At 37.1% G+C, this 22466-nt stretch overlaps 2 protein-coding genes across 6 annotated transcripts; both read right to left on the bottom strand.

Moving 5' to 3' along the window:
• Nucleotides 1-2506: 2506 nt before the first annotated feature.
• LOC120901598 (protein Wnt-2) lies at nt 2507-12658 on the bottom strand. 5 transcript variants are annotated; one of them, XM_040309666.1, is made up of 9 exons: nt 12521-12658; nt 11314-11428; nt 10879-10968; nt 5929-6083; nt 5787-5849; nt 5512-5651; nt 4238-4372; nt 2951-3141; nt 2507-2876 (listed from the first exon to the last, which is right to left on the bottom strand). In XM_040309666.1, exons 3-9 carry the CDS (start codon nt 10929-10931, stop codon nt 2558-2560), a joined length of 1056 nt encoding a protein of 351 aa, XP_040165600.1. In that variant the 5' UTR covers nt 10932-10968; nt 11314-11428; nt 12521-12658; the 3' UTR covers nt 2507-2557. The 5 variants fall into 5 exon arrangements, with proteins under 5 accessions (XP_040165600.1, XP_040165598.1, XP_040165601.1 ...); XM_040309664.1 differs by lacking the exon at nt 11314-11428; XM_040309667.1 differs by lacking the exon at nt 11314-11428 and having other exon boundaries at nt 10879-10964.
• Nucleotides 12659-16850: 4192 nt separating this feature from the next.
• LOC120903201 (DNA mismatch repair protein spellchecker 1) lies at nt 16851-21935 on the bottom strand. Its single transcript, XM_040312479.1, has 6 exons — nt 21756-21935; nt 21639-21688; nt 21045-21575; nt 18920-19191; nt 17200-18841; nt 16851-17132 (listed from the first exon to the last, which is right to left on the bottom strand). Exons 1-6 carry the CDS (start codon nt 21790-21792, stop codon nt 16950-16952), a joined length of 2715 nt encoding a protein of 904 aa, XP_040168413.1. The 5' UTR covers nt 21793-21935; the 3' UTR covers nt 16851-16949.
• Nucleotides 21936-22466: the final 531 nt, after the last annotated feature.

Genomic DNA, 22466 nt, shown 5'->3' with positions numbered 1-22466 from the left:
AGTAATGATGTTTGATAAAGGGACCATCAATACACACGTATTGGTAAAAAATAAACATTAAAATAGTGCAAACGCAACAAAAATACATAAAAAGGCCTCATTCCTTGATTTGATCAGCGTTTGGCCATTTTTTGACACTAATTGTGTCTCAAACCATCATGTAAGCAGTCATCATTTACCGTTTATCTAACGAAAGAAGCGGTTGAATGTCCAAAACATCAAATATAACCCAAAAATCAGTGCATTTTATGATGGCCAATAAGATCAGGCAAAGATATGGATCACATTTTATTGATGGGTCATGTTTCATTTTATTGTAGCTGATCATGTCATGGCTTGCATGAGTGAGTTGTTACAAAACTGTTTTGTTTGAATAATCCCACACTCAGAAAGTGGCAAAATCTGGTAAACAGCATCAAGTAATTCAAAAATCATTTCAAATTAAGGTGTACTAAATATTAAAACAAGTATAACTCGTCAAAGTCATACAGCCGCCGTCTAGTATAGCGAAAACAGTCTACTAACATGTAGCATCATAATCTCGTGTAACGGTAGCACCATGGAGTCCTAATACTAGGGCTCAATGAGGAAAGGTGAGCTAAAAAATGATTCAAATTGATAGGAGACGAGATGGGGAAATATATTCTTGCAGTTTTTAAGTACTTTGGATTCCAGTTCTGAGAAAATGTACTTAAAAAGTACCACAAGTTTCAAGGTCAGTCGAGCGGGAGAACATACTGAGCATTGTCATTTGCCCAAAACACCAAACCTGCTGAAACTATACTGATGAAACGATTTTTTTAGCAATACGTGTGCATTGATGGTCCCTTTATCAAACCTCATCATTACTTTTAGTAACCCATGCCTATTGCGGCCATAATTCGCTTTTTTCTACAAAATATTCAGCTAGACTAATACTTTTTCGACTGACTGTATCATTATCTCATAGAACGATTGCCAAACTCGGACTCAAAACATGTATTTTATATATGGTTTAGGCTTATTAAAATTAATATTGTTATGGCTTTGATCGTATTTTAGGCTTACTTTACATTGACCGATGTTCGACTTTTGATTTTTGAGTTAGCAGAGAAAAATAAAATTGAGCACCCTTCGAATTTATGAAAAAAGAAGACGATTGCATGAAGATACTGAAGAATGTTAACCATTCCAGATACTATCTTCCAGTTTCTACTATATGGAGTCTGGTCCCAAGCTGTTTGTAACGAAATATTTGTTCTTGCTTATAATTTCATTTCTTTCGCATATGTTAAAAATGTTTTGAGTTATTTTTTATTAAAATTGAAACGAAATACTTTGTTGAACTTCAATGAAAGACAACCGTCTACAGTCAGAATTCAATAATTGAACGAAGTTGGCTTGCTTTTTAGTTGACCGCTCGATAGTTGGCTGACAGTTCAATTAAAAAGCATGCGTTTGTATCAAAGTGACTTGATATACCAGGAGGGCTTATCCGGTGCAATTTGACGTCTAAAAACGAAAATAGGAAGAAAACCTGGTTTGACAGTTAGATCCATAACAAACTGGATGCTTTGATAATTTTTCTATGGGCTCACTCCTAACTCTATCCAAAATTTTCACAATTTTACTCAATATTTGAGATGTATCGGTGGTCTATTGAACAGGACCAAAGAATATATGCTCAGGCACTCTGATAAATTCCTCATTTTCAATATAAAATTATATTTGGTTCGGTTGGTGCACTGTTTCTTGCTTGCTGGTAGAAAGGATTCAATAATTGTTGCCTATGTATCAGATTTGGCGATGGAAATGTTCTTTTTGGAATCTATAGCCTTCAAATCTTCGTTTTAATCCAAGAGCTGGCTGCCACGTAAGTTTTTTTGGCTTCTTTCTTCGTGCTACGCCTGAGTAAAACCACATACCATTACTGCGAGATACCGTTTAAACTTCAAGACATAGTAGATTTTTTTATGGAACAAACTGTCGAATTGTGTCTCGATGTATTAGTGAGGAAGAACACCATAAGCCTACCTGATATATACACTCCCTTTGGTTTGTATAGAAAACCCGATTTTTGAAAAATTCACAAAAATCTCATGGCTTGCTGAGAAAAACTTCAGAATTTTTTGTATGGAAAAACGAGCCAACTAAAAAGTACATATTCAATAGTTGGCAGGGAATCGAAGTTCAGACTGTATCAGAATTTGTTATTTTAAAAGTTATAATCAATGTGTCGATATCACCCCACAAGCTGTCGATTTTACCCCATGCATGCCATAGTGCCGATCTCCCCCGCAGTTCAGTCTTGATGCAACACACACTTTTTTTATTTTTATCAAAATGTTATCAAAAAATCCAGGATCCGTAGTTTCTCGTAAGATGATACATACTGAATCAAAAAACCTTTTTCGGTGTCTACTAGTAAGTTTACATTGGAAAAAGTATTGCAATCATGGGTAAACCGGTGTCGAAACTACCCCCAGTACCCCTAATCTAGGTTTTATACACAATAACAAACAAAGGATTCGTCTATCTATAGACAGTGAATTTATTTAGTGAACATTATGATCATATTTTATTTACAAGTGTATGCTTCCTTTCGCTCTGAACATACATCGCATGTAACCGTGCAGCACCATTTAAACTTACAATTACACTGCCAGGTTCGTTCGATCTGATGGGTGTTGTAGCCTCGTCCACAGCACAGTAGATCACAATGATCTATGGATTGCGAAGTGCGGTTGCAATTTCGATCGGCTGTACCGAGTACTCCAATACTGATATTACGCTCGCAATAGTTAGGCGAAGGCTCCAGATAAACCAATTCAGTTCTCTTTGGAATTTGACTGTCACCCAGTGTCTTCCCATTTTTGAGCAACGGTTTGTTCATTTTTCTATCAATGAAATATATGGATTAGTATCATAACTTAACACTAACGAAAATGTTATAATCATATCACAAACATACCGTTTCAACACGAGTTGCGGTTGATTATTTCTAATGTTAATACCGTGAACAAGTTTGGCTTTGCGATATTTCTTCATCATGGCATCGCCAATAACATGAAACGAAGGCAAACTTTTCCAGCAAGTTTTCATCGCGCAGGAACCACTTACGCCGTGGCACTTACATTCTGTTCGTAGCAGTAACTTTACTAGCTATAAGTAGATTAAAAAATGATACAAATCTTTAGTCAAGTATAATCGACATACCAAAATTGCTCTATATTGTTAAACATATAACATCAATACTAAATTTAAATTAAAAAATGTAGTAAAATTAGTCGAACATAAAGTAGAACGGTACAACTCATAGTATATGTTGCATTTTAATTTAACTTATATATATATATATATATATATATATATATATATATATATATATATATATATAAATATATATGCACACTAAAAAAATCGTTTCATCAGTATAGTTTCAGCAGGTTTGGTGTTTTGGGCAAATGACAATGCTCAGTATGTTCTCCCGCTCGACTGACCTTGAAACTTGTGGTACTTTTTAAGTACATTTTCTCAGAACTGGAACCCAAAGTACTTAAAAACTGCAAGAATATATTTCCCCATCTCGTCTCCTATCAATTTGAATCATTTTTTTAGCTCACCTTTCCTCATTGAGCCCTAGTATTAGGACTCCATGGTGCTACCGTTACACGAGATTATGATGCTACATGTTAGTAGACTGTTTTCGCTATACTAGACGGCGGCTGTATGACTTTGACGAGTTATACTTGTTTTAATATTTAGTACAGCTTAATTTGAAATGATTTTTGAATTACTTAATGCTGTTTACCAGATTTTGCCACTTTCTGAGTGTGGGATTATTCAAACAAAACAGTTTTGTAACAACTCACTCATGCAAGCCATGACATGATCAGCTACAATAAAATGAACATAAAATGAACAATAGTCGAACATAAAGTAGAACGGTACAACTCATAGTATATGTTGCATTTTAATTTAACTTATGCTTATATATATATATATATTTATATATAGTATAACATATATATATATAGTATATATAGTATATATATATATATATATATATATATATATATATATATATATATATAGATATATATATATATATATATATATATATATATATATATATATATATATTAATTACCTTAAATAACACGTGTAGTGTTTACAATGTATGATAAATATGTACTGGTTATTTTTATTATTATTTATGTAGTTTTTGTTTTCATTTTAAATTATCGCTCTAAATTACCTTTCTTCCTACGCGGTTATTGTGCATGTTCATTAGACTCCGGTTATCGTTTTCGATTTCACGGGCATCGAGAAACTTTTTAGCAAACCGCATGCCGTAGCCAATGTCCACAGAACAGCCTCCCCATTTCCAGTTCTACTAAAAGAATATGCGAAAGGGAAAGGGGGATAATCGTCATCACCAATAAAAAAGAAACCAAACAAAACATTTAATTTCATGTAAAGTTGTGTGCAAAATCGAACATGGGATAAACAAATTAAGAGCAAATGTACAATTGGAATAGGAAAATGGAATAAGAATGTAAGTAAGTAAATGTTCGCTAACTGGGATGTTTTTACTTTCCAGCTTGCGGACGATATTCGTTAACTGAAATGAAATTACCGTTATGCTTCAAATTACGGACACTTGGTATGTTTTTATTGAATATCTTCATATCTAGGCACTGGTCGTACTGCTTTTTGTTTTTTTTTTTTATAATTGCCATGATGTACTAGAATCAATTAAAAATAGTAGTCTCCTAATAGTCCCGATAAATATTTTCTGTCGGTTAGTTCACCGCAGAAGGCATTCTCATCAGTTTTGCTTCAAACCGACGCCAGTGTTGTTTCTTCGATAATTCCTATAAATCGCGTCCACGTGCATTGAAACATATAGGCATCCATTGTGGAAGTAGTTATGAACGTGAACAGAACAATGTTTTATCAAATTGTGCTCTAAATTTCATTAAAACACATGTTTAATCCTGTACAGCATTCGAAGCAAGACTTTTTTAGACAGTGATAACAACAAGAAAATAACGATATGTGAAGATATATGTGACAAAGGCCTCGATGGCCGTACGAAAAACACCGTCAATGCGTATATAATTTCTTCGGTTTTATGCACCTACGAGTACAAGAGAAAAGCAGCACCCAAACCCCGTTGTTTTTAACACCGTCGTTTCAAAAGTCGTTTTGACAGTCTAGTGACTCCTTCACGCAGAATTCGGGTTCAAGGTGTTCAGAACTTAAAATAAGTTAAAAGCTAAAATAGTGTAGTATGAGTGTAGACGCGGATAAGCCCACCTGATCTATAAACTCACATTGACTGGGATCCATCCCAGTTAGTAAACATCCAGTTTGAAAGCATTTCACTTAAAAATCATCTAGTTTATGAACACACTTTGACCGTGATCCATCCCATTTAACGAACGTCCAGTTTAACAACATTTCTGCTAAAAAGCATCTAGTTAGCGAACACTTACTGTATCTAGGTATTTTACAATTCGAACTCACTTCAGACTCACTAGAAGAGAAAATTTTCTGGTTCATATCACAACCACATGTTGTAATGTTTCCTTTAGCGCAGGCAGTCGTAATTGAATAGACAGCACCGGCGCTAGTTATAGCATAAGTATATGCAGCCTCTCTAGAACCTAAAAAATACAATTTTTATTCAAAACTCGAAATTACGCATGTTGTTGCTACTGCCATACTTTTCTTCGGCTTTAGCAATCAATAATAATGGTCCTGTATGTTAAATATTTTCAAATACATAATTTTCTAAGTACCTATCACTACTATCTGCCCGAACATATCAGTATTCCATACGTGAGTACAATTCCAACGATGACCTTTCATAAAATATTAATGAATATATAATGTGAGTACAGAGCATACAATATACTGGTCTATAATTTCCAACCATCTTACCATGGAACTGTTTTTGGCATTCATTTGCTCCTATCCACTGACCGGATGCTAGAGATACAACCGCATCTGATGATTCAGTGCATATCTGACGCTGGGTTTGAGTCAGACCTGGCATACGCGAGCAAAGCACCGTCGATACAAAACATTTAGCAGCCCTGTATGAACAAGCCAAAATTTTCACGGTATAATACGTTTTGGAATACATGTTTGGAAAGCAAAAAAACATTTAAATGGAGCATGAATAAAAGCTATTTGAGTACCATTTACTATTCAAAACTTATTGTTATCACTAAAATGTATAATTTGAAATAGAAATAGTATGTGGAAAGAATTGTAGGGAAAAGTTTCAGAGTAATGGTGTTAGTGTCGATTATCTGATTCAAACGGAACAATGTCAAACAAAACCACTGTGCACGAAATCAAAACGAAACGAAACCGGTATTATGCAAGCTTGTTAGAGATTTATTTCATTGATTTGTGACATTGCTGCCAAATTGATCAGCCTTTTTTTTTGTAAATAATAATAATAATAAAAAAAAATTAAAACTACTACGTGAAACGCAGGATTTATCGTACAGTTTTATGATTACTCCTACGTATGGCGTTGTTATTTTTTAAATGTTTTTAGCGATGTTATGTAAGGAAGCGCTTGTGTAATGTTTCTCTACTTTCTCTGCATTTTATTATTCACACACTTTTTAATTTTTTCGAACAATCATTACTTAAACTCTATTTATGAATGCAATAACATGCAATTCGTAAGGTTTAAAATTATTCAACAAATAGAAACATTGTAAATCACAACGCTTTCCGTAGCTTTAGCCTGACGAAAAGCTGTTGGACAAAAAACAGTTTCCCATTGAGTCAGATAATGCAAATTTCCTTCGTTCAGTTAGATATGTCAAACCAGAGAGAAATCTAGTTGTTTAACACGGATCATAGCAGAAAATCAGCATTTTTGACACTGTTTCACTGATACTCGAGTCACATAATTGGCTTTATTATGTTGTGCATGGAATTGCAACGCTAATAAACTATATGCTAGAATTTGCGTAAATTTTTCATGAACTTGGCATTTGCATAAGTAATGAACATTTGTATGTCATAAACAACCAAAGGTCAAAACGATTTGGCTATTTGTCAGACATCTAATGTGCGTTAATTCACAGTTGAATAGGTTTTTACTACTTAGCGTAACGTCATACGTGGACTTGGCGGCCTACACACAAGCTTTCGAGACTTTATTCAGTAGGGTAAGTGTACCAATAGTGGTGCAATTTGTAGTGGTACAGATGTGTTTTAATGAATTTAAAGTGTCAGGAAGAACAATTTTTGAATATTTTAACACATTGCAATTGGAATATGTTTTATCTTCGCAGTCACAACCACTTTTACCACGAAACACATCAAATTTACGAAAAAATACATATTTTTGTAAATGGTGGTATGGTTTCTATAGTCGTCGTATTGTGTTCCTTTATTGGTGGTAAACAAAGATACCTCAAAAAAATGTATAATAATAATGAAACTTTCGAAGCTGCTTTCGTATGGATATCAAGGATTAATGCTATAATATTCGTTTCTTGCGTAATTTGATCGTAAAAAAATATAAATTAGATTGATGAAACTATTGACTAAAGTACTATATAACCTGTCGTCAACCCACACCCGGAACAGAAAGCTTGTTTTGAGGTCGATTTTTCATTCAGCGAAATAAGCAAATTTTCGCCTTTTTTTGGTAAATTACCTACATAAAACTCATTTCTTTTGTTTCTTTTAGTGAAAACAGTACGACATGTCAAAAATATCCTCAAAAAATCTAAAACGACCTGTTTTTATTGATTTTATAACTATAACCACTATAGGAACATGCCTGTTTTGTGTACCTATAATAGCACTATGGTAAAAAACACTTAAAAATGCATAAATATGGTCAAAAGACAAATAATTTTAGTAAAACAATAACATTTCATAACAGTTATTTTAAAAAAATAGTAATTGCACAAGTAAGTGGCCATTTAGAACGTTAACAGAAATTTGAGTTTCGTTATGAAATCCTAAGGAATTTGGAAAAATGTTGACACATTTCACAAAATAATGGATTTTTCGGTCACAAAGTAATGGAATGGTCCCATTTATCTTTTAAACCCTTTGTAAAAGGCTAAAGAACATTTCACACTAACGTAAATAACTTAATTACTTTTAATTTGCCGTATGGATTTTAGTGCAATACCACCACTATTGGTACTATCACCACTATAGGTACATTTACCCTACAACGCAGCCGGATAGTCAGTCCTTGCTACTACGGTAAGACGGTTCAAATGAGGCTTGGACCATGGACTCAAAGCGCATAGGGAATAGGTTTATTAAAGTTATTATAACCGTGAGTTTAGATATACCGCCAAATAGTGCCAAAATGCAATGATATTCGATAAGAAACCTATGCAAAAATAATCTGTTTCGTGTCTTATATTTTCATACAATGTGTTAGACATTGTGAAAATTTTGACATTTAATCGAATGTCATTACACAGTTGAGGCTGACAATTCGACCAAAGTGAGTGTATTTATCAGGTGGGCTTACCATGTTCTTTCTCACTTATACATAGACACACGATTTGAAAATTCGTTCCCTACAAGGATAATGTATTTAAGAGGTTGATTTTTATCGCTTTTGCTGGGCGACATTGTGGGGGACATCGGTCACTCTCTGCTTACAAATTTCATTACCCCGCACCAGCCCTCCCCGATTTTTATACCGAAGCCCCTGGAAGAGATATGTCAAATCGAGAAATGTCATTTTGCTCTGAACAACTTCACCTTGTCATATATAACACCTTGGTTCCCTAACAAAATTTAGTGTGCCTTGAAGATAAAAAGGTGTCTCAAATGGCAAACATGGTAGCTAGTGTTACTCTGGAGTCAGGTTCTATTAAGGAGCACAGGCCGATGCAAAGCCCATTGCCAGGTTGCCATTTTCAGCTCGCTTTTGACAGTTTCATGGAAAAGGGTTTACAAACAAACGGCTAATAGTTATCGCGGAAAAGTGGACGAATTTACTACTAGGAAGATTATATTGGATAAATTTCTTGCGGCCAACCACTTCTGAAGAATAAAGGAGAAGTAATTGCAAACATTGAACAGTAATTGCAAACAGAAACATTGATAACCTTTTTCATTGTTTACCATTCCGCGACCACGAATCACTACCGTTTGCAACGGTCCTGCTGAAAGAACGAAAAGTTTAACAGGCATAAAACAGCACAGTACATTTTCCAACTGGGTAAAAGAAGTCTTATTAACCTTCGATTAAACACTGAGAGTAAAATGAAACATCCAATCGGCAGACACTGGTACAATATGCATACCGTCTTTTGCTGATAACCCGGCGACGAATGATAAATGAGACACTTGGATTGTATCAGCCATGATTGAATTCTAAATCATAGGTCGAAAATACACGAACTGCTTGCTGAAAAATGTATGGATTTGATAGTTCGTGAATGTTGCCGTTGACACTTTGTATATGGGTTTGACAGCAGGCAGAATTTCGCGGTCACGAAATTCCGGTCCGTGTATTTTCGGCCTTATAATATTCTAAAAGGAAATGAGTGCAAAATGATGAACAAAACTCTCATTCACTCCATAGCAACGTCCATCGCTAAACATAAACAATCTTCACTTTAACTGTTAAAATTTTCTCATGGCTTTCTGTTAATTTACTTTAAACGCATCGACCTGTTCTCTTTCAAAGACCTTGCTCTGGAGTAGTTAAAAGAAAGCAGCCAAAAAGCCACGAGACGGTCAGTTTTTAGATTGACATCAAGATATGAAGCTCACCTGATCCTAACAAAACCGTTACTTCGCAATAAATTTTTAAACAAAAGAGGTGATTTTGAATGTATGAATAACTGTATATGTATATATACTGTGAATGTATATAACCAGGAAGCAAGGAATAGTGTACCAATCGAACAAAAAACCGCAGAACGCTTATGGTGAGTTCTAACCAATAACCGATCAGTGTTCCAGTTTACACACTATCAAGTTTCGTTCATTTTATCACGAATTATTCTCAAAACTGTAGAAAATAGTGAAAAAATTGGACAATCTTAGGAGTGAGTACAGTGAGCCCTCTCTTATTTGACACCTCTCCAATTTGAAAAACCTCTCTTATTTGAACATTTTGCACAGTCCCTTGATTTCCAGTACATTTTTGTTCCTCTAATTTGGAAAACCTCTGAAATTTGTGTCCCTCTTATTTGTGTATGGTGTTGCCATGGATATTGAATGATGTATGCTCAAATTGGCAATCCTGTTCGCAGTTTCCTATAGCAACAGTTAAGGCTGCATACTAAATATTCTATCTCTTTATTGTTTGGATGGACCTTTCATTAACTTTCCACCTCTGTAATTTCCACCTCTGAAAACCCCTCTTATTCGACAGTCCCATCGCCTCTCAAATAAGAGAGGGTTCACTGTATTCGGAAAAATCAAACTGTCAAACCGGATTTTTTCCTCTTATCGTTTTTAAACGTCAAATTGCACTGAATAAGCCTATCTGATATATCAGCTCACTTTGAATTCGACACAAACGTGCAAATAATTGTCAGCGTGATAAGATTGAACCATGCTGATTCTAGCTTCACGCTTCACCGCTTGAAATTGTTACGGTATGTTTAAACTCATGGTTCATTATCATTATCAATCAGTATTTTCTTTGTAATAGTGAAATAAATGTACCGTGCCTAGGATGCACTATATATTTATAGAAACCTAACCATTCTTGACGATACTGGTTGAAGCTTCTCTAAAACTAGGTTTATAAAAAACACTATATTATGATTTTTTCTAATCTGGTTAACCATGTTATGTTACCATATTTACGTATAGGTGCAATTTACTGTATTAAAAAATACACCCGTTGCACACATACTTACAGCATACCTTATTTTGAAGACAGTGAGAATAACAAACAGCGTTGCTGCAACGTTTCTCATTTTATCCCGTTGTTTGCAAAAACATTGTATGGCCTTCCTGAAAGATTGGTAAACTTATTATTACTTTTGTTTGTGCAGAAACTAATTCGATCCCTCATTAACAAAAAAAAACAAATTAATTCGATGGTGCTAGCTACAGTCTTGAAAGCCTGTATAGGCCGGCATGTCCGCCTAGGACGTTACGCCAAATATAAAAAGAATAAAAACTGTAGTCGGAATACAATAATTGAACACTTTTTACTTGGCACGCCGTTTAATTGAACGCACTATATTTGGTTGAAAGTTCAATTGAAAAGCATGCATCTTCTTCTACTTTTATTAGGCGTAAATGTCCTACGCGAACATCCCGGTCTATACAGACTTTCGAAGCTTTATTCAGTACCACGCAGCCAAATAGTCAGTCCTGCTAGCTTCAGGGGAGACGGTCCATCCTGGGTTTTAATCCACGACGGGCATGTTGTTAAATCGTACGAGTTGACGACTGTACTACGGGACCGCTAATAAAAAAATGTAGAAAACCGGTTTTTGATCATTTCACAAAAATGTCAAGGCATATTAAGATTATTTTTATAGAAAAACGTGCCAAATGAAATAATTCACACAAACTCAAATTCAACAGTTGGCTTGTAATCGAAGTTTAGCTAGTGAGTTCTAGCTGCAATAAACTATAATAAATATAAACAACTTGTAGCAGTCTTGTATGATTTTGTACTTATTTTACATAGATGTTTTTATAAAATTCAATACACAACATAGATATTAATATTCTGCTTAAGAAACTAATGGACGGTAATGATTGTGTATTCATAGCACATATTTATAACAAACAGATAGCGCGTGTTAGAGCAACTGTGTTACCAAACACTTTGTTGATAATTGCCAAATAGCGAACGCAGAAAATAACTTGATTTAATCACACACACAATGAAAGACTGCATCATCAGTAGCAGTGACAGCCGTCAAAGCGACGAACCCTTTTTCGGGATCAGGAAGCAAGCTATTACGAAGAAGACGATTCATTTGCAACACTCGATGGCCTCCACATGACATTGAAAGTGTTTGATATTCTACCTCCGTAAGCCGAGCACATCTATTTAGCATTATCAAATGATCACACCCCTTTAAAATTGTTGATTTTACAACGCATTCGCTAATTTACAACGCATTTAAATTTCCTTTGCCTTAAACATAGAATAACGATACTTATTTCATATTCACTGAATTAATCTGTTCAACATAATACGAAACGCCGCTAAGATTTGATCGAAGCAAAGAACGAACTAGATCACGGAATCGTAGCACGTCTGAGAAGCTAATATAAAGGGCAGCATACACGATTGGCCAACTACGCTGCACTAACACATGGTTCATCACTACTGAACAACACTATTGTAAAGCAGGCTGGAACAGATTTTTATACAACACACTGCGTCCCTTGCAGCATCTAACAACCCCTCCGAAGCAAATGTAGCGACACACATGTATACCGAAAACCATTGATTAACTGTTAGCTTGATACAATTGTAAAGAAATGTTAAAAGGAAAGATTTATTCTTTACTCATTTCTTTACATTTTCTGCGTTGGTTACCTTTCCAATCCCTTGCTGTAGTACGAGTTATTATGTTTTCTTTTCTTTTACTCCCGTGTTCGTCACTCGTTGGTTATCTTACACTACACCTTTCGGACAAGTTGCTCTGAACAGCTTCGCGGACGACGAACGACTGAAAGCGTTGAAGACTTCGTTGATGATCACTGCAATAACGATAGCGACGAAAGTCAACCATCGCGTGCCTGCTTAAACTTGAAGCTGAATGTTGCTCACTGGTAGGATGGCGGAGAAGGTGGAGAAAAAACTCGTTTTGCGTCTGCTTCAAACCGCTACACATATTCAACATTAGCAAGGAAGGCTTCGAATCGGACATAGCAAACCATCGAGAAAACGTAGAATAGGATCTCATGATGCCGTCATTGCGCTACATCGTGTGATGTTAGCCTGATATGTGGTAAGATATTCAAATCCACCTAACAGCCATTATAAATTACTGCTTGATGCATTTTCATGCATTTATGTTTTGTTTTTGTTTTTTTTTTCATTTATAATATCCACAAATACCTTAAGTATTAGATCGTATTAATCTATGAACACTTGTTTTTATTTCTGAATAATGAACTAAATTTTATCCTTGGAACTGATAATCAAAAACTTCGTTCATGAAATTCGCAGTTTGTATCTTTATTCTTGTTTTAACAATATCGATTTAAATATTATGCTGAAAACATCTTACATTCTGAAATAACTGATTCCTTTCTTCTCTTCTTCTTCTTTGGCACAACAACCGCTGTCGGTCAAGGCCTGTCTGTACCTGTAGTGAAGTGAGTTTGGCTTGCAATGACTTATTGTTACCATAGCAGGATAGTCAGGCCTACGTATGGGGGCACAGTCTATTCGAGACTTGAACCCATGACGGGCATGTTGTTACATCGCACGAGTTGACGACTGTATCACCAGACCGGCCCACTGATTCCTTTACAATTACTTTTTATTGACGAGGGACGTACTGTAATTTACGCTTACAGGGTTTCGAATCATAATAATGGACTACTTAATCCACGCGGTAGAATGTTTTAAATGGTTAGGAGATGTTGGCAACGTTGCTATGGAGGTTTTTAAGCATATAGGGCAACGATGCCAAACTCATTTGACCCCGCGGACTAAAATTCTACTGAAATTAATAGCACGGGCCGCAGCCTAGTGTTTTATGACATTATAGTATACAAAAATCAGATCTTTTGCAGTTCTTTTTATTTCATTTTGGGATAACAATTACATTGCATTAGTTAAAACTTTGATATAAAATAAAGTAAAAAATAGTAATCTGATAATTACTTTCAATTAGCCATGCAACCGTATCGGGGAACTCGTTCGTTCCCGGGAACGTTCGCCGCGACGTTCAAATTTCACTCATTTCATTCTCATTTCTCATCACCCTCTAGATAAAAAATCAGAAAACCGTCTCAGATATATCAGATATGTTTGTACTGCTCAACCTAGTGGTACAACCATGTCCACTCATGAGCGACGAAAACAATATGCCACAAAATTCAGGGTTTTATACATGTGTATGAGATTGAAGCTAAAATGCGAGTTGTATCTTTAACACATTTATTCATCCGAAAGGTTATAACAGAATTTGCTTTATATTTTTCATCCATTACTATAAAATTGTCTGGAATTGAGGGCTTATTTTTGTCAAAATAAATAGATTTTTGAATTTATTATTTGTTGTGCATACATGCTTAGAAGGTACAATAAAACATCGACAAGGTAAGTATACGATTCTATCTTCACGATTAACATGAGAGGGACAGGGCTTATACCCTGAACGTTCCCGAAAGGTATGCATGCTTCACTCATCAGGATCTAAAGGCAAGGACAAGGCAAAAGAGAAAAGAGAAAAGTTTTCTCACGGCTACACATGTCCTTTTGATGCGCACACATGTTTAACGAACACAACTATTCGGGATGGCTCGGTAAAGGTCGGGTGGGCGCCAGAACGCAAAGCCACAGACTTTTCCATGATTTTGTATGATTTTGGCTGTTTTGGACCATACATGTAGGCGCTCGCAAGCGGTCGCGGGCCACACCGAAAGATCTCGTGGGCCACATTTGGCCCCCGGACCACTACTTTGACATCTCTGATATAGGGGAATAGTTTAAACGCTCAGAACATATTTTAAAAACAGCTATAAAGTTTTGCATCCAGGTATGGAGCGCTCGGTTGTAACGCTGTAGAAATAAAACTTAGATTTTTTTAAAGAACCACGTGATGATTAATCAGTTTGAGGGAATTAAATACAGGTGTCCCCCGAGTTACGACCCCCTCGATTTACGACGATTTGCAGATACGACGATTTAGATTTTGGCAGTTTAAAGATGTCATTGAAAAGAACATGATGTTTTTTTTTAATTTGCTGATAACCGTTACACACACATTTTCAAAGATTCCCCAACTACCCGATCTTGAGTATCTATATCGTGTAAACGGGTTTTGGAGTTAAATTTATACATTATCCAACATTTTATTAAATAAAATTCTCGATATCAGAGATATCGGATCTTCAACGTAGGTTATAAACTTTATATTCACAGATATTCGACATATGACTATATCTATTTACGCCTTGCTTTGGGACATTTTTTCAGTCCCAAATTCAGTCGTATCTCGCGGGTCACCTGTACATGTTTTTGGTATCATCGTGAAAAATAATAATTAATTCATAATTTCTATTTACTGTATCAACATTCTCATGTGTTACATTATCTTATCGACTGGTCCTTATCTGCAGCTACATTTCTCCTCATATTAAAAAAGTGCCCTCGTTACATCTGATTCTAAGAACCAGCCTGGAACCACTGAAGGCAGTCCTTTGTCAAACGATTTCTTCCAAAACTATAATATCACCCTTAAGAATCTTAATGTTTTCAGTTAATTAGTGAATAGCTTGTCCGACTAAATGTTATTATAGATTAAGTACTATCTCCTTATCTCCTTATATCTTATCCCCCCTATCCCTATCGGCCTTCTTATAAGCCGGTCTCGTAGTACAGTCTTCAACTCGTACCACTTAACAACATGCCCGTCATGGGTTCAAATCCCAAATGGACCGTGCCGCCATACGTAGGACTGACTATCCTGCTATGGGGTGATCAATAAGTCATTTGCCATCTGCTAAACGAAGTATTTCTACATTCCGTTTAGGTAAGGAGCTTGAGTCGTTTAGAACCCGTTTAGTGGTCGTTTAGTGGTTTGTGGCAGTTGGGACCCATATATCTGACCACACGACCATTCATATTGATTTTTGCTAGGAAAGTTAGAAGGCTATATAGGTCACGATTAGATGAAGCTTGTCGAAACACATTGCAAGTGCAAAAAAAGGACAGCTATATAATGATGAGTTAATTATAATAACTCATCATTATATTGGTCTTATACGCCGTCTATTAAGCAAACAGGTGAATGGAGCTTTCTTTTTTGTCCTTTATGCTTAATCTGTGGCGCTTGGGTTGTTAGTTGGCACAAAATTATGCAATTTTTTTTTTTGCTATGTGCCGTACCCAACTGATTATAAATTAATTCAGTACTTTTCTTTATTTTGCAACAAAATTTTAACTATTACAACGTAACTGTTATCCCAAAATGACATGAAAAGAAGTGATCAAGATCTGATTTTTGTATCACATTCTTCTTTCTTCTTTGGCTCAACAACCGATGTCGGTCAAGGCCTGCCTGTACCCACTTGTGGGCTTTGGCTTTCAGTGACTAATTGATTCCCCCCCCTCCCCCCCATAGCAGGATAGTCAGTCCTACGTATGGCGGCGCGGTCTATTTGGGGATTGAACCCATGACGGGCATGTTGTTAAGTCGTACGAGTTGACGACTGTACTACGAGAACGGCAACATACTATCGTATAAAACAGGGGCCTCCAAACTTTGCAGTTCGCGGGCCGCATTGTTTCAAAAATAACTATGTTGAGGGCCATTTGACACTACCTTTAACTGATGAATGAACGTTTAAATCTCGTTTTTATAACAAAATACTAAAGATACTTCTACAGCTTCGTGTTACTAAAGTTTGATTTTTGTGTAAGAAAAGTAAAAATACAATTTTATTTGAAAAAGTCAAAGTAACGTAACATTTTCTTTAACTCTGACAAAGTCATCGTGGGCCGTGTTACTAGCTCTTGAGGGCCGCATGCGGCCCGCGGGCCTTAGTTTGGAGATCCCTGGTATAAAAAATAGCGGCCCGTGCATGAGTTTGACACTACTAATTTAAAAGCTTTCATACATAAACACTTATCAAAATCATTTCTATTTGGGAGAGGCATCGCAATCGCAATAAGAAACAAACATCATACATTTCAAATATCCAACAAATTCAATTCAAATTTATTACAGCACAAACAACTATTGTCTTGTTGGAGAATACGATGGAATGATACATACAGAAACCCTTTCTTAATTAACCAAAAATAACAATCTTTCCAATGCATCAGGAGTCAAAGCAAAATTATCACTGTCACAATCAAAATTATCGATCTCAGAGAAACACTTTTGCAGCACCGCCAAACAATCAGTATCATGCTTTTCTTTAATGACTCCTCGATGATCTTCACATTCATTGTAGAACTTTTGAGCTAGCTGAAAGTAAACAAATGGAGTAATTGCAGATTTTGTTTCGATTTACATCATTCTTACACGTTCTTACCTTTACGACACCTGGCGGAAAATTAGCCAGCTTAGCGACTTGTATGCCAAAACTTTTCTCCATTACTCCCGGTTTTACCTGATACAATAAAGTCAAACATTCGCCATCAACTATGGCTTGCATGTGACAGTTTTTCACGTTTTCTACGTAGCTGGCAAGGTCGGTTATTTCCTGAAAATGGGTGGCAAATAAGGTAAAACATTTGCTCTCTTTTGCTAGCCATTCAGCGATGGACCACGCAATGCCGCATCCCTCATATGTTGATGTGCCGCGTCCAAGCTCGTCGATTATTACAAGCGATCTATCTGTTGCTCTGCGAATTATTCCTGCAGTTTCGATCATCTCCACCATGAATGTACTGAGTCCTTTGGTAAAATTATCATCGGCGCCAACTCGCCCCAAGATGCAATCGAAAATTGACATTTCTGCACTCTCGCATGGTACGAATGAGCCGATATGAGCCATTAAGACAGTGACTCCCACAGATCTTATGTAGGTACTTTTGCCACCCATGTTTGGGCCGGTGATAATGTAAGTGGAAGTTTCCTTGGCGTCAAACATTGCATCGTTGGCGATATAGTTGACATCTTCTTGCAATTCCAAACAGGGATGACGCACTTGAATCAGTTTTAACACACTTGGACCTTCGCGATACATTTTGGGCCGTACGTATGGGATCGGTGCAGTTGAAGCACTCACTGCAAAGCTTACCAGACAGTCTAAGTACGCTATCTGACTATTGAGCATTGTCCATGGTTCTACATATCCTACAGCTACACGTATCACTTCTGCGACAATAGTTTGCTGTTGTTCCTCATACGCAATTTTTAACGTAGCAAAAGACTCGCTGTAATCTTGTAGTTTAGTTGTGATAAACCGAACGCCACCCTTTACGGCATCTAAGATGCGATAGGAATTGTTCTTCCGTATTAAAGTTTCATCTTTAAGCGTGATTCTAAAATGGTAACCATGTTGGCTAACAAATTCAAGCTTAATAGACGATCCCGCATCCAATCCGATGTCTTTGGCTACTGTGGATAGATGATGCTTCATTTTAGAATAAACTTCGTCCATTTCTTCTTTTCGCTTCTTTAGCTGGCTGTCGAAATCAGCTTTTACAAGATATTCGCCATGTTCTACCGCTTGCAAGTCAATGATTTGTTCAACCATGGATTTAAATAGCTTCAAATCATTCAAGCTATCCTTGATAGGATTGTATATATTGTTCAGCACAGAAATACTTTCTAGATCGTTCGTTTCCAGAAGTGTTAACATTCTTGGCACACGTAAAATAACTTGGTACAAACGAAAAATGTCCTGCAGCGAAGCTTTTCTGCGTAAAAGGCGTTTGAGCACGAACATTATATCTGGCAGCTTTTTAAGATGATTATCATAAAGCTCTGAGCGTACTATGGTATTGTTGACAAAATACTCCACAATATCGTGCCGATCTTTGATAATCTCATAATCTTGTAGCGGCTGTTTCATCCATTGTGCCATCAATCGGTGGCCTTGTGGTGTGCGACACCTATCAAGTACGCCCAGAACACTTTGCCATCGATAGGCGTTCGATTTAACTGACGTGCCTGGGTTTGGAAAAAGATTCAAAGCCGATACTGCAGCTGCATCAAGATGAACAAAGCTTGAATAGAAAAATAAATAAATAAACACTTTAAAATTAACAGGAAAACAATACATCATTACACGTTTGATATTTTACCGGTTTGCATCGAGCGATTCCAGACGAAACTGACCATGGTTGCCTGGTTCTTGAGTAAGCTCGAGATAGTTTAAGATTACACCCAGTGCACTTAGAGCCAGCGATTTAGATACTTCTGGAATGGTGTTTGCGTTTGGATGCTGTCCCTCGCGGAACCGCAGCAGTTTGTTCAAACTGTCGATGACATCGACTTTATCCTTCATAAATTCTTTCACCTTGCGTGTTGTAACGATCACATTATTACGCTTCATAATTTGCTCGACACGTTCGTACTAAAGAATTAACGAGAATGTTGAAAACAAAATAGACGTATGAGCGATATACATCAAACATGTTGGGATATGCAAAGAGTACAAAAGAGGCAAACTACAAGCGTAACACTTTCAATAGTAATAAAGTTATGGCACCTGTCTTAAATTGTATAGCGGATATTGCGGATTACTGAAGATAATATTTTTATTTGTGGCCTTTCTCATGTGAATCGATTCTATTGAAGAACCAGGAATAATTATAGTCACGTAGCTCGAAATCTCTTATCTCTTTAAGCTATACCTACTACTACTACTTTATATTAAAAAAAGCTAAAAAAAAACAACATGAACAAAGAACGAAGTAACATATTAATCTGTTTTATGGACAAGGAAACGTAACGTTTCATGGCGTATTGATAATAAAAATCTCAAGGGAAGCTTACGTGCAGGCCAAAAAGACAGAAAAAGACGAAAATGGCACACATTACGGAAAATCAAAACAATACGGCGTTCTTAGTAGTGATGCGCTGTATGGAGCACATCCACGACTCCGTTACGACTCCGATCCGACTCCGACTATTGTTAGTCCGATTCCGACTCCGGCAATATGGAACCACTAGATCTACCCGGAGTCGGAGTCGTCCGGAGTCGTCCAGAGTGGTCTGGAGTCGCCGGAGTCGTTCGCAGTCGGAGTCGTCTGGAGTCGTTCGAAGTCGTCTGGAGTCGTTCGAAGTCGTCTGGAGTCGTTCGAAGTCGTCTGGAGTCGTTCCGAGGTCGTCTGGAATCGTTCGAAGTCGTCCGGAGTCGTCCGTAGTCGTTCAGAGTCGTCCGGAGTCGCCCGGAGTCTCTCGGAGTCTCCCGGAGTCTCCCGGAGTTGTTCGGAGTCGCCCGGAGTCGCCCGGAGTCGCCCGGAGTCGCCCGGAGTCGCCCGGAGTCGCCCGGAGTCGCCCGGAATCGCCCGGAGTCGGATTTGGTCGGAGTCAACAAGGGCCGTGTGGTTTAATGTACTTGTGATCTGACATTTCCTTTCGTTGTGTTTTTTGTCTTTCTCTTTGCGCGTGAACTTCCTATGCAAGCCGACCTCGGCCGACTCCAGATGACTCCGGATGACTCCGTCTGCAGCCGATTCTGAATGACTCCAGACGACTCCGGACGATTCCGAACGACTCCGAATGATTCCGGGCGACTGCAGACGACTCCGGCTCCGGACGACTCCGGACGATTCCGAACGACTCCGAATGATTCCGGATGACTCCAACACCGGGCAACTCCGGGCTATTCCGGGCCATTTCGCACGATTCCCAACGACTCCGGATGTTGCAGCACGGACCTACCTTCCGGAGTCGATTCCGAACTTATCGGAGTCGAATCTGAATCAACTTCGGATTTTTGACAACTTTACCCATCACTAGTTCTTAGTTGGTGATGTGAATTGAACCAAATGTTGCCTATATAAACATGTTCTGATGCTCAAAGATCCTAGCATATGGTACACAACAAAAAGTATCTGAAGTCAAGGCTAGAAAGCTTACTGACAAGTGATGTGTTTAACCATACGAAGAAAATTGCGAAGTTGAATTGGAAATTCAAAACCAGCAGTTGCCATGAACGATATGTTGTATATACCAACACTTATTGCGAATTTATGCTACGTGAAGGGAATTGAACGAGAAATTGAATAGAAGTTACATTCAGCAAAAAAAACACACATATATATTATATTCGAAAAGATCGATTATACGAAATAGATGTCCTAGCACCAAATATCGAATTTGTTATTATTGCTGATACTGATATTTGGCATTGTTGGTACAGTGCCAAATAATAAAACCGATTTAAGTATTCTTTTAATATACACAATATGTGCAACTTACCTCTGCTGCGACACTGGGAAGTAGACACTCTTTAGGTCCCGTAACTACAATTAAAGCCTCCAGCTCAGTGTAGAAATCATCGTCGACAAATTCTATCACGGCCATACGTCTCTCATTTACTTCGATAAATCCTAAACCAATCATTCGTTGCTTGGATTCATGACGAATGTGCAGAGCAATCAGAGCCGAACCGATAACCATTTCGTTATTGTTGTTAAACAAAACATCTTCGAAGTGTGCCAAATTCCCTGGTGATCCTTTATACTGGATCGACCAATCAGTTTCATGTTTCCTTTTCGATTCCTTCGAATACACTTCTATTCGATAGTTACGCACGAGCAGTAGATCTCGAATGAGTCCCTCGAAATTGTTTTTACTTAAGGAAACATACGGCAACTGCTGATTATCTACTTCCATTATTTTGATCGCGTTCGAAGACTTAAAAAGTGTTTTGGCAACAAATGCGGCATCAACGCCATGGCAGCTGTAATAATCCGTTCGATCGAAAATTCGCACAGTAGTAGCCGGTTTCTATGGATGATAGACACAAGGAAGTTAAAATAAAAAAGCTAACTTTTGAACTGCTTTTCATACCTCGCCTAATGACTTATAAAACTCGATGAATGTTCGCTGCTGTGCTTTGTCTGCAACGAATAAAATACGAATAAACTGTGGAAGTACAAACACATGGGTTTTTATTAATTTACGTACCTAGGTTTAGACATTGTAGTGGTTTCAAGGTCGACATTTCGAAATGCTGTTCGATACAAACAGAACGGCTGTATTGAAGATATAATTCACAACAAATCCGGCGCAGAGCGTATTCAGAAAGACAAACATATGGAATACGCGCGAAATTTGTTTCACTTCGATTTTATATGACAGCCAATAATAGGAACGCGAATAACAAGGTGCTTAAAAAGCCAAGGACTGTGTAGGAACGAGGTTAAATGACCGTTCAAATAGACATAAAGCGACAACACCTTGTGCAACAAAATGTAGCTCAAAAAAGACCCAGTCAACCTACATGTTAGTTGAAAAACATACAAATTAAGTTAAGATGAGTTAAATTTTATTTTTAGGAGTTTTGAATCAGTCTGGGTCGTAACAAAATGGATAATTCGTTTGTTTCCGATGAAGCAGAAATGTCGCGCGAGATAAGTAGCTCTGTTGGCAATTTTGAGCTACTTTATGTCGCACGCGCAACGTTGTCGCTATTTCGCCTCCGAGATACGACAGTACAGTCTGTTCCCGAGTTACGCGGTTTCTTCGTTCCTGACAGAATCTATGAAACCGTGTATTTTTTTTTCATAATAATGTAATGATGTGGATTCTGTGTAAATGTGTTTGTAACGATTATCAGCACAGAAATTCAAAAAAAACATCAATTTCGTCTCAATGACCACTTTTGATTATCGATAT

The sequence above is a fragment of the Anopheles arabiensis genome, chromosome 3 (assembly GCF_016920715.1).
Source record: "Anopheles arabiensis isolate DONGOLA chromosome 3, AaraD3, whole genome shotgun sequence".
NCBI classification, from domain to species: domain Eukaryota; kingdom Metazoa; phylum Arthropoda; class Insecta; order Diptera; family Culicidae; genus Anopheles; species Anopheles arabiensis.
Note: the sequence above shows the minus strand (reverse complement) of the source record. Positions and strands in the feature narration are given on the sequence as shown.

Coding starts and splice junctions, on each gene's coding strand:
- LOC120901598 (XM_040309666.1), bottom strand. CDS start 10,931: ATGAGAAACGTTGCAGCAACGCTGTTTGTTATTCTCACTGTCTTCAAA. Junction 6,084..10,878: donor CTCACTGTCTTCAAAATAAG/GTATGCTGTAAG, acceptor TTGTTCATACAG/GGCTGCTAAATGTTTTGTAT. Junction 3,142..4,237: donor ATAACCGCGTAGGAAGAAAG/GTAATTTAGAGC, acceptor ATCTACTTATAG/CTAGTAAAGTTACTGCTACG.
- LOC120903201 (XM_040312479.1), bottom strand. CDS start 21,792: ATGTCGACCTTGAAACCACTACAATGTCTAAACCTAG. Junction 21,576..21,638: donor TTTATAAGTCATTAGGCGAG/GTATGAAAAGCA, acceptor TATCATCCATAG/AAACCGGCTACTACTGTGCG. Junction 17,133..17,199: donor TTCCGCCAGGTGTCGTAAAG/GTAAGAACGTGT, acceptor GTTTACTTTCAG/CTAGCTCAAAAGTTCTACAA.